The sequence below is a fragment of the Halyomorpha halys genome, unplaced genomic scaffold (assembly GCF_000696795.3).
Source record: "Halyomorpha halys isolate HHAL.00 unplaced genomic scaffold, Hhal_1.1 Scaffold155.1, whole genome shotgun sequence".
Lineage (NCBI taxonomy): Eukaryota > Metazoa > Arthropoda > Insecta > Hemiptera > Pentatomidae > Halyomorpha > Halyomorpha halys.
In genome coordinates this window covers 249451-262672 of record NW_027115270.1, presented here as the reverse complement: position 1 = coordinate 262672, position 13222 = coordinate 249451, and the positions used below count along the sequence as shown (strand labels likewise).

Sequence of the window (13222 nt, the reverse complement as noted above, 5' to 3'; positions counted from 1 at the left end):
TATTCTAAAAAAATTTCTACACAAATAAAAAGTCACTCAGTAAACTGTTGGAAATATATACACTTTCATAGTTTAAAAAAAGTTATTAAGGATTAGTTGTTTTTATTTTGATAAAGCACTAAACAGCAGCCAACAGAAAACTCCTCAATCAAATGTTAGAAAAGAAAACGATGAATGTCCACCCTAAAATTTTTTTAAACAAATAATAATTTTTTAATATATTTTTTTAAATCCCAACAGAGGAAGAGATAAGTAAGTATTAATTGGATCTTGTGCTTTCGAATATAGCTAACTAGTTCTACAGTTGTATGTCGTTGAGCCTTGTGAGTTCGATGTCACCATATTCATAAGCACCATGTCGAACGGGTCAGCACGCATTCTCAGCTGGTTCGTACTTGCAACTTCATCCTTCTCCTTTATCTCCTGATCGTTTTCATGTCCATCCTACAAATTTATAAATGCAGAATTAAGCCATAAATACAAACATTTTATCTCATCTAAGCCTAGAAGTATGAAAATAGAAATGACAAATGAAATTTTTTTTCTCAAGGGTTTCAACAATTTTAAAAGCAGTGGGTGTATTCAAGGTGATATTCCTTTTTATCTAGAATAAATATAATTCGATAATTTTTATAATGAATTTGGATAAATGATAATAATAAGGAATATAAATTATCTGGAACCTCGAGGCTAAAAATACATTTCAAAATATCGAATCATTTTAGACAAGTTATCTCATTGTAATGGAAGAACAAATTTAGATAGTACCTTTTGTAGGTCATAAATTTTAGGATGTGTTGCAGAATAAATAATCTTAATGAAGAAGAATATATTTGCAAATATCGAAATTGCCGTTTTTAAAAAAAGTAAATTATTATTATTATCAAATCGATGATGATTAATGTTTTTGATAATTAATATTAAAAAAAGTCAAGATAGATTTTATTTGTCGACTAGTTTTCAGTTAAAATATGAAGACCTTCAAGTATTTAAAATAAGGTATTAATTTTTCCATAATTAGTAAAACTCAATTCATAACATTTTCAGTCAAGTTAGATCCTGATGCATAGAAACAAATATATTTACCAAAATCATAATGATATTCATGAAATCACATGAATAAATTGAAGTTCTTTAATGTTTTAGTAATTTTATTTAAAACATACCTATTACTACGTAAATTATAATAATGATGATGATAAATAAATTATAATTATCTAATAATTACACTATCAGCATATAAATTTCCCTGTATAATGAAGTTAACATAAAAATAATTTTTCTGGAGTAAAAGCAATACCCAAGATTTATAAGTTTCATGCAATTTAAAAAGGCAGCACACAATGTTACCTAAAAGAATGTATTTCTTTTAAAAGAAAAAAAACACAGTTTAATAGCTAAGGTGAGTGAACTGCAACAATCAAAGTGAAGAAGTTTCTCTCTTGAATATTTTGTTTGGGCAAGGTCGATTCCCCTAGCCACTTTCTAAAATGTTTGTTGAGTAGCATCTTTAAGTAATTTCACAACAACAAAACAGTGCTATTGTGTATTCCATCTTAATGAAATCTTTCTTTAGCGTCAACCAAGGCCTACTTATCTAGGTTAATATAACAAAACATACATACATAATATGCAAATGAATAAATAATTATGTAATATTCGAATAAAAATATTTTACTCATTATACCAAACAAATGCTCCTTAAACATAAGAAATGATAGTTGAATGATGGTATAGAACATAAGAAAATGATAGTGAAACAATGAGCACTATAATTAGTAAAGAATGTTACAGGATAGTATTTTAAAACATGTACAGCCACACGTTTCTAGATAAGCAAAAACCTTGCCTGACTAATCACTAAATTTTATTTAATACTTCATACAAATAGATAACCGGGGCTATCGACCTCCATCAGATATCTCTAGGTTACCAATGCTCATAATATCTTAATTTGTACTATCTCTCGTATATGTAATAATAATATAAGTATCATTAAAAAATAATTTTTGTTGTGACAAATGATGATTCTGATTCATAACAGCAAATTCGCATTCACATCTTTAAGCCAAAGGAATTTTCCTGATTTTTGGTGTTTTCATAAAATTGACTAAGTTTTCCAAGTTCAATGGAAACTGAGAATTTATCAAAACGAAGAATTTCTGCCCTTATTTACATTATTATGGCTTTAAATTTTGATATAAATTGGAAACAATACTCCTATAACAGGATTATCGTGAAGGAATATTTATGAGGTGTAGATAGTTGACCGTAGATTAATGCTTGAAGAAGTTTGTCGGGGGGTGCGGTCAGCAAAGAACAACATAAATAAACAAAACCATATTTATTTATTTTATGCCAGAAAAAAGATATATTTATCAAAGTCGAAAATAGTATGTTTATTTGTACTAACCTCAGGTCTAGGACTCCAAAGCCTAACGACATGTTCAATCCCAGAAGTTGCCAACAAGCAAAAATTAGGATGGGGTTGAAGACAGTTTACTATTGACGAATCTCCTCTTAGAATCCGAATGCTGTTAGTGGTTTTACGGTCCCAAATAAATATAGAACCATCGTCGGAACCAGCAATGATGTACTGGCCATCACTTAAACATGAAAATTTGTTGATGAAAAATACAAAATTATTTTTGACTAAAAATATAAATTTATTAAAAGGTAAATAAAATTATTATTTTTTTTGTGCTGAAAAATAAATTGCGTCAGAAAATAATTAACTGATCGGATGTAATTAATGAGGTGAGTGGCGGTCAAAAAGGTTACTAATAAACAATAAATAAACATTAATAGTAAATAATTTTTTTAAAATATTCTTTTGGATGCTAAAATCAAAATATAATGTCATGAATTTTGGTAATTTTACAATTTAAATTTTTTAAAACATGTAATAGATTTGTTATCTGGTGTCATTGTTCCAACACTGCATAAAGGACTGCCTAGGCCCTAGGCTGTCATTTCTAAATAAGCAATATCTCTATGCCATCATTACCCTACCTAAGTATCACTAGTTAAAAAATCCAGGATTGCAAAGGAGATAAAACTTTTTTTAAATTTACTTATACTTCTTTTATAAGATGATTTGAGATGTTAAACAGCACACCAAGAAATACCTAAAATTATTTCAGTATAATGGCCTTGTCTTGAAATCTGGAATAATTTATGGAAACAAAAAAATTAAAATTGTTTCAAATTTTGGAGTTAGTAAAAAACAATATACTATTAGACAGGCGAAGAATTTTGCTAAAAATTCAATAATTTAATGACAGGGTTCGAACTAATATTTAACATTAGAATGCCAAGTAAAGCTTGGAACTAATTTTCCATTACAGGTGGAAAATTGCTAATAGAGTAAATCTTATTATAACCCAAGATGGAATTTTTTAAAGTATTTCAAGGTAAAAGCTAAACCAATTGCTATTTTTTAAAAACATCAGCCCATACCTTTCCTTCTACTTCTATCTATTTATTCAAAGACAAAATATCCATATAATTAATAACTTAACACAAAACTATTAATAATCTTTCATACTCTCCCAGATCACACCATTTCTTTTTCTCAAGTATTTTGATAATATCAAAATAAAAAAAGTGGGTAGGTATTGGTTATAGTGAATACAGTATCTTTTATTTGTGAAGTCAACTTTGTCACCTTTTCTACTTCAGCACACTTCAATCTGGAATTTTCATTAGAAAGAGATATCCTCAATGAAGAATTTTGATAAAAATGATTTTCACAATTTTTTAAAATAAAATTTTGACAAAAATATTGAAACATTTGTTTCAAATTAGTAGTTTTTCTTACTTTTTTTTACTGGAACATCTACCTTCAATTCTATATGGTCAACCAATAACCTTTGTAAAATTTATTTTGCTCTTTTGGAAAAAAAATGTATTTATATCCCGATCAGTAAAAATAAACAATGACAATATCAGAAACAGTACCTGCCAAAAAAGTTAGCTTCTTTTATATCAGTAGTAGTATTACAATGACCGTAAAATCGGAGAATGTAATCTTTAGCAGTTTCTCTCCACAACATTTCTTTTGCACTAATATCTGCAAGCTCTTCAGTTCGAACAGCAGGTGAATTATCACTGTCCTCCATTCCTAAAAAAAAAAAGAATGAACCACAGAAATAGATTATAGAAACTGTTTAAATAAGAAAAAAATGAGAAAACAAGAACCTTCATTCTTTAATTTGTTTTTGATATCTTTCTCCAAAGCGGCACAGGCTACACTTTTGGCATGTGATGGGAACTTCTCTTTAAAATTGTTCAATGAAGCCAAAGCTTCTTCGTACCAAGACAACTCATACAAACATCTTGTTAATCTAAATTCAAACAAATTATAATGAAATATAACCAATGCTAAATGAGCTTTATAAATATTTAAAAAAAGTTAAATGAGCTTTATAAATATAACCCAACTAAATCAAAACTGATTTATTGTTCTTATTTACTTATAATTATAAATATACTACAATGAATATGTATCTTGTAAACATTTTTGTTCTATACATAGTTATTTTATTAATATATTGAAAATTGTGTGAATAAAATTGTTGGAAATCTGAATTTCACCTCTTTTAACCCAATACAACAAAAGTTAGATTTAATACCCTTCCTTATAAGGGTGGAATATTAGTTTCAAATAAAAATTTTTTTTCAAATTCCCTGAATGTTACCATAGTCGCCTCTATCTTTTCTTATTACTTCATTCATACATATAAAAGCATCATTTGAATGTTGCAAGTCCAACCATTTATATGTACAAATTTGTATATATGGAATTGCTATTACCAAAAACATTGTATACTCAAGAGCATTGCAATAAACTAAAATTGAATGAAACAGTAATTAGAATTTTTCCTCATACGCAATGAGAAACTAACCATTATTTTAGTGAATTTGTATTTTATCAATAATTTAATCACATGTACCCAAGACACAGGGTTCCTCTACATCACAATTAGACATAGATAGGGCCTAGAGTTTTGTGCTAAAAAGAAAAAAAATTATCGATATAGCTTTTAAAACAAAATACAAATTTCTGTTTCCTTCTTTATCGCATATTTTGGTTTAATTTATGTTACCAAATCATAATAATGTAAATGTTTAATTATAACTTAATACAATTATTTATATCAACTATGAAACTATCAATTATGTTCATTAAATCTATGTAGACTTTCAAATATAGCAATAGCGAAGCATTGCCATCACAAATAGAAAAAAATTACCAGGCTAAATAAATAAGTGAAATTTGTAAACCTGTATAAATAAAAGCAAAATAATAATTTAAAAACATGAGTGGATGAAGGTGTTATGTTAGAAAAGTATGAATATGAGAATTTAATGATTCATCTATATATACAAAAAGAAAGAGAGGAAAACTTGATTTTTATTTAACTTATGAAAGCTACTACAGTTTAAGGATTAGAACAATCTTAGAAAAAATCCTGATTTTTCATAAAATTTCACAAGGAAACCTCTCATCCACACATGTCAATTATTAAAAAATAAAATAAAAAATCTAACTAATAACCTAGATTGAAATATTAAATAAAACTTTTTCTACATACCTAAAAAAAGCTTTTATATTATTTGGATCATAGCTTAAAGAAGTTAAGCAGTCTCTAAGTCCAGCATAAACATCACCAATCCTAACAGACAATTAATTTTACCAACAATAAAACTCAGAATATTTTATTACAAAATAATTTTAAAAAGCATTAAAAGATAAACAGAAATTTAATTAAAAGTAAAAAATTTAACATATTACCAATCCCGCTTCATGTAGGCAGCAGCACGGTTAGAATAGATCACTGAACTGTTTGGATATGATTCGATTGCTTGGTTGTAAATTCTAATTGATTTTGAATAAAGTTCTTTTTCAAATAAACTGTTCCCCTGAAAAAGAAATATAATCATTTCTCAAGATTTTTCAGGATTAAATAGTCTGATAAAATATTTAGGCTACAGCAACACTACAATAATCCATAGGCTTCAAGTGGGAATTGTTACATTATTAAGTTGCACTAGAACCTTTAGCTTCTGATAGCCTTCTTTGTCCTAGGAAGCCACTTTCTCAATAAATTACAAACGATAATTAATGAAAAATTATCAATTTCAGAAAAATAACTTAATATTAACATGAGATACTGTAACATAGCATTTATGAGTTTAGTGAATCTTATCTTAAGTGAGTTTAGACTTTAAAAAATCAAACACAGGTTATATTAATAAATTTTAACACTTCCTCCATATAAATTGAAGTCCTTTCTTAAGCATATGAATTGAAAAGAAAAGAACTGTAAATAAGTTTAAGCTAAGAGGTTGGAAAATGTAAAGTATTGCACTAAGAATAGAGAAAGGAATATGTAACATAAAGACTAAAATAACTGCTTCTAACCTGAAAAGGCCACATCCTTGAATATAGAGAAATATATTGCTTGGAAAAGCTCATGTCTTATTTATGTCTCTACCAAACAAAATTTAAATTTTGCATATTTCTTTGAACCATGTTTAATTTCTCTTCGAGAACATATTGTTTTCAGTAATTCATTTTTACAAAATAGTAAAATACATTACTCACGGCTAATTTTAATGCATTAATATGTTCAGGCAGCTGGGATTTGAGTTTTAACGGCATAAATTCATTATCAATTCGCATACCATTACAATATCCTTTCAAAGGTTCAGAAATTTCTGAAACACAGATAAAGGAAAATGTTAAATATAAAATTGTAAATTATAAACAAAAATTAATAAGAAGAAAATTAATACCTTTGTTATCATTTGTCAGTTTAATTAGAAGACTCCTAGATTTTGTAGTGATATCAAAAAGATAAATTTGTTCACTACCTAAATTGACCAGTAGGTCAGTTCCATTAGGACCAAAAGTAACGTAAGTAGCACTATACTGCCTTAATTCTCTTTCCGTAAGCTCTCTACGACAAGGAATATGACCTGAAAAAATATCAAAACAAATAAATGTCAATGAACATAACTAATAATATTTTGACTAATAATAATAAGAAAAGCCTACAAATAGAAAATTTTGAAAATTCATAATTTTCACAGACTTTAAAGCCATATTATGTATCAAAAGTTATGTAGACCAATTATTAAATTGAATAAAGAATAAGACATGGTGGCAATCAATCTGGTCAAGCTTCCATAAAAATTATTTTCTCTTGATTATTTTAATCCTGTATTATATAAAAGGGCACAGAGCACGTAAAATAATTAAATATTATAAAAGGAAAAGAAATTAAAAAAAATAAAAATCATCTGAGTGAAACATCAAGTTTTTTGTTGATTCTAACATTTTTAATAAACATATATTTTTTAACCATGATGATGTACATATGCAAAAAGGAAAATAGACCATATTATCTCTCCACTCATGCCATTGTAAAACAAAGCCCATCAAGCTAAAGGAAGAAGCTCAGAGAATTTTTAGACAGAAGCTAAATAAGTGTAAATGTCAAATTCGGATATATTAATACCTGGAACAAAATACTGTACACATCCTTGAGGGAGATTATCTTCTGACAAAGATGACATCGTTACTGGTCCCTGTGATAATATAAGGAAAACAAATAAATCAAAGAAAGTAATAGAATAATGAAATACAATAACTATTTAAGCGACATTGAACCAATACATAACACAATAATGTAATTCTTTAGAAATTTGTTAATAGCCATGTTAAATTAAAAAGAAGGTTTGTTACATATTAAGAATACTTTTTTAAAAATATATATATAAAAAAGAAATTCTTTTTAAGTGTTTTTTAAAAAGTATTCTTAATAAGAAAAGTATTAAATATATATATATATTTAAATATTTAATACTTTTCTTTTACCCCTTTAACTAGGATTGTATCAATATTAGTATATTCTATATGTTTTCCTTCAAAGAAAACTAATACAGTGAGCAAATGATCTAAGCTTGAACACTTGATAAATTAAAACTTTATCAGAATAATAAATTAGCAATAATTTGGAAATTAGAAAAAAAGAAAAAGAACCCCGGGAGAGTTTGGGGTTCAGTTTGAAAGAAGTAGTGCTTCTTGACCAATTCTCAAGATCAAATATCATGTCAATTATTTGCCTCCCCATATTATTCTTATACCATATTTCTTTCTTTCTTCAGTTGTCCCTGACTTTTATAGTTCTAAATATAATATAAAATAACAACTAACTTCCCGTTTTCAGTAGTCATGGTCCATGCCTCTGACCTATACGTTAGGTATGTGTGATAAGAGTTTTGTTTAGTTGTTACTTAGTAGAACTGGCAACAGAAGACCGTCTCCAGTTACCACCGAAAAAAATATCATTTGTTGGCTAAGATAAGTTAGTTGGTTTCCAAAGAACATGGTAGCACTACAACTTATCTTTTTTTTTTTATTTCTGTTTACTCCTATTCTCACCATTTCTGGAATATGGAAGGGTTATCAACCACCCTATAGTAACCAGAGTTAGAAGATCAAGTTTTCATTCCGTGGGACTGCTACAAAATAAATGTCAACCCGCCCAGGCCGAAATCGAACCAACATCACTGCAGTCAAGTTTATAGGCATTTGATAAGATGAAGCCTGTAGCCTACAATGGTCTCTTCAACTTATTATCGACCTTCAGTACATGAATTAGGTGACATAGTAAATATGAATGAACCGATTCCTGGGTCTCATTCTTCTGTTTCTACTTCACTGCATATTCCTTACAAAACGTACCTAAGTCCTCTCCAGGTCAGCATTAACTTTCAAATCTTCTGCTAATTTTTGAAACTTGTTATTGAGAGAACTGGTATATCACATGGTGAGGCACAGCTCCCAAGTAAAGTCATAAATTTTGACAGTAAAAGATGATCTGAATTGCTATGAGCAATGAGTTGTCATAAGTCATCCAGAGAGATAGATATAACTAAGGTCTTCTAATGCAAGCATTTTATTAAATATTAAAATACTTTTTTAAGTACTGCATCCACTTTTGAAGTCCTGCATAAACCTTAGATTTTCCTTTTTTGAAAACCATCAGATAATTGTTAATCTCTCTTCTAGTAAAAGAGAGAAGGTTCATGTTCTTAATTTTCAAACGGATCTTATAGCTGCCCTGAAGAAGTTGTGAGGTACATTAATAACTGGAGCAATACATAGTGTCACATTGCTCATGCAGTGGATAAATCATGGTCATTTGATACTAACCTGACATATAAGATAACTATTGTTTTTCTTGTATTTCGAGCAAAACTTACTTCTAACAATGTCAAGATATTATGTAACTTGGGTGAATGCTTGGTTTGTTACATTATTTTAGTTTTTCATATCTTTTTTAGGCCTGACAAAGCCCCGTAAAGTGAGGCAAAATGCTGGCTCATAATAAATAGTTTAATTACTATTTGAGTTGTTTTGAACGCACCCAGACCATCTTACACCCATATTACACAAGGTCAGTCAACGATCTTCTAATTTTGATATAGTATTTCAGTTTAAAAAAAAAATGTAAAATTTATTAGCAGTGGCTATTTAAACAATTTTCTAAATTAATATTCAGATTTAAATAAAATGAAACTAGTAACCATAAATAATAGTATTTTATATATTAATTGTAATCATAATTATTTAATAATTACTTTAGGGAAAATAAGGCTTACCTTCACAGGCTTAATCATCCGCCTGTCATAGATCCTGATATAAGGATCATTGACTCCGACTGCTATGAGTTCAGATCTTATTGGATTAACTGATATACATTTTGCTTCAACATAATAATCTCCCATATAAGTTCTCAAATCAATGAGAACATTTTTTTCATTTTTCATACAACTATGTTTAACCCTTAGATCAAACTGCCTAAAATTATTTCAAAAATTTTTCATTAAAAAAATTAGGTTCTCTGAAAACATTTTTAGCATTGTTCTCAATTTGAAAATTAAATCAAACCACAACATTCACCTATCACATTTACTTAATAGAAAAGTAAAGACTGCTTAATTAAAGAACCTAATATGCCATGTATAATAATTCACTATTATAATTTAAAATATAATAATAACAATTCTAATAGCAATTAATTCCTTAATTGAAAGGTTAATTAACCTTTGCAGGATCATCTTGAGTAGTGGTTCTTAACCTTAAAGGGATCACTCATTTGTGCACTATGGCATTCTAAGGAGTTCAAAAACATATATTGAGATTCAAAATTTGAAAGGACAATTTTGATTTTCAAAGAGTACTATCAAAACAAACTCGTATCACCTGTTGTTCGTCATAAAGAAGGACTTAATAATGGCCTCTTTGATCAATGATTTATTAGACAGGGAAGAAGAAATAAAGTAAAGAATAATTGCAACAAACTAGTCTTATTTTAGTATATCTTTTTAGAAGGAGACTGCTAAGTTGCAAAATCAAGCTCAAACTGTGTAAAACCCTCACCTAACCTGTCTTGACAAAAACACTTGAAACCTGAACATTGCAGGAAGCATCAGCGTCTTGACAGACTCAAAAGGAAGACATTAAGACATGTTTATATACATGAGAATGGTTTCTTTTGACTGAGAAAAAACAAAGAACTGAACACATTTTATATCTCAGTGTCTCCCAATTCCTAGGAGTGCAAAGAATTAGGCAACAGGGTCACATAATCAGAATGAGTGAGGAGAGGACAGTCAGAAGACTGTATTATGAGGACCCTGATGGAATAAGACCTCAAGGTAGAGGGAAGGACAGTTTCTCCAAGGATTTTAACTATCTATCAGGTGTGCTACAGAGAGGGAGGACTGGGGAAGAACCGTTGAGGGGGCCAAGGACTGTTTCATGAATCTTACTTTAACTAGCCAGGGTTCAGAAACAGAACTAGAGCCATGTTAAATCCGAATCTGTGGTTAAACAAGGTGTGTTTGAATAAGGATTCACTGTGTATATATATGTCGATGGTCAAAAGTCAAAGGGGTGTAGTGTCAGCAAATTTAGCTATCTTGGGTTGCATTATATTTTAACAAGGTTTTCCATTTTCTTCACTAAAAGTACCTAATTGAATAAGTAATATTACTAGCTAAATGATCAATTGATTTATAACAATTTTCAGCCACCATCATCCAAATCATGATGTTCACAGAAATTTACAGATATGTCACTTAGGCTTTGAATCAAAGATAAATCATTGAAAGAATTTCTCATGTCCTTTACTAATGTATATAAGATAAACCAAATCATGTTCACCAAGAGGTAACCCACATCAAGAATCAAATTAACTTAATTGTGATTTTAATGTTACAAAGAAATAATACATGAAACTATTCGATTAAACATATCTATTTGTTTAATTTTAAGATCAAATAATGATCCAAATACCTAATAATGCCATCTTCTGCTGCACTCCAAAATATTTCACGCTGGTCAGGAGCTGTAGCAAGACGCTTGACCCGACTTGCATGACAAACACAAACTCTTGTGGTTTCTTTACAAACAAGGTTATGTACTCGCACCTCATAATCACCAGCTCCTGTTACTATAGTGTTGTCATTGGTTTCAGGCATATACTGCGACAAAAAATATTGGCAACAAATTTTTAACTAAAATTGTAATTAAAATTTTTTAAAAGCATATTAAATGATGAATTAACTTCAATAATTATTAAAGCTCAGTAAATAAAATGATTCATTGTAGTGAGTATTTTAAAATTGAATTTTGATACAAACAATGAACACTACATTGTGATAAACAAAACTTCTTCATAAGTTATAAAAATTATATAAAATTTAAACTTCTATCAAAATACAACTTCTAATCTTATGCATTGCCTTGTGGGAGTCTAAGCCTGCCTCCCATTGATAATGGTATTTAAAAATATAAATAGTTAGTTCTACAAAATTGTAAATTTTCTTGTAGATTTTAAAATTATGGTAATTAAAACAATGTTTCAAACATGTAAGTATAAAAAATATGCATAATAGCAGGATATAAACTAAGGAAAAAAAGTAATATTGCATAGCCATCAAATCACCAAAATTAAATTAATAACAATTTTTTTTTAAATCAATACATTTCTTTGGAAATCTAAATAACAAACTATATGATTTCTAATTAAATGAACTTTGTTTACATTAAGCATTTGTTTACAATTGACAATTTTCTCAATATCTATGATATCTAATGTCATATCTCATAATTTAACAGTAAACAGAAAATTCACTGAAGAGCGCAACCTTCATCAAACTAATAATTAGATTATCAGGCTATAGAATCTTGCAGTTTCTAACACTACAGCATTAATATAATAAAGACTTTTAAATTAGTGAAATAATGATACAATTCTATATTGTGAAAATAACAATCATGAAAGAACCTTAAAAGGAATGTTATGATAGCCAAAAATAAATAGAATAATTTATTATAATAAAAACTTTCTGATAAAAAAACTATTTATAAAGACAAGCAGTAGTCGAACTTGTTTGATTCTTAATTTGTCATAAAAGAAAATGTATAATACCCCTGACATGAACATCATTACTTCATTTCTCAAAGATAAAATTCTAATTGGAATAACAATTAAGATATACCTTAACAGAAAAGATGTTTCCATGATGACCAGTTGGAATAGCCTGGACTTTCTTATACAAAAAGGGGTCCCAAATGATAACTTGAAAATCATCGGATGCAGATGCGAGATATCTAAACAAAGAACAGTGATATCAAAATATTGGTTAAGATCGAGTATAAATTTATATGTTCTTTACTTATTATGAACAAAGTGACAAGAAACAGTATACCTTCCTTTAGAATCCCATTCTAAACAGTTGACACAACCGGTGTGCCCTTCCAATTCTTTTTCTAGGCCTAAACGATTTATTAGGTTCTCTGTAACATGAAGTCTTTTTTGTAGACCTCTACATGTTTGTGCCTAAAAATACCATATATTGTCATCTTTAAGTAAAATGATTTACTAATCAGGAAAGAACAGAATACTGTATATAGAAAACAACAACATAAATCACTGAATACCTACATCTACTTCTCTTTTGGAAATGAATTTAACAACTGAATTGTGCTGAGGCATATTACAGCTTCTTTAATTTCCACCATAATTGAAAATCACTTTTGCCATGTTAAATTAAATAACTTAATCGAAAAACTAGTAGATGTAATGTATGCTTTTTCAAATATAAATTCATTGGTTTTTATCAACTGATTGTATTTGGA

The 13222-nt window shown here is 28.4% G+C and overlaps 1 protein-coding gene across 1 annotated transcript; it reads right to left on the bottom strand.

The window, feature by feature from the left end:
* Nucleotides 1-82: 82 nt before the first annotated feature.
* LOC106678699 (WD and tetratricopeptide repeats protein 1) lies at nucleotides 83-13222 on the bottom strand. The gene is made up of 14 exons (XM_014417401.3): nucleotides 13029-13222; nucleotides 12793-12923; nucleotides 12583-12694; nucleotides 11375-11562; nucleotides 9676-9874; nucleotides 7527-7596; nucleotides 6802-6984; nucleotides 6611-6723; nucleotides 5798-5925; nucleotides 5598-5678; nucleotides 4201-4346; nucleotides 3961-4123; nucleotides 2414-2606; nucleotides 83-444 (listed from the first exon to the last, which is right to left on the bottom strand). The coding sequence occupies exons 1-14, from the start codon at nucleotides 13077-13079 to the stop codon at nucleotides 289-291; spliced, it is 1914 nt and encodes a 637-aa protein (XP_014272887.1). The 5' UTR covers nucleotides 13080-13222; the 3' UTR covers nucleotides 83-288.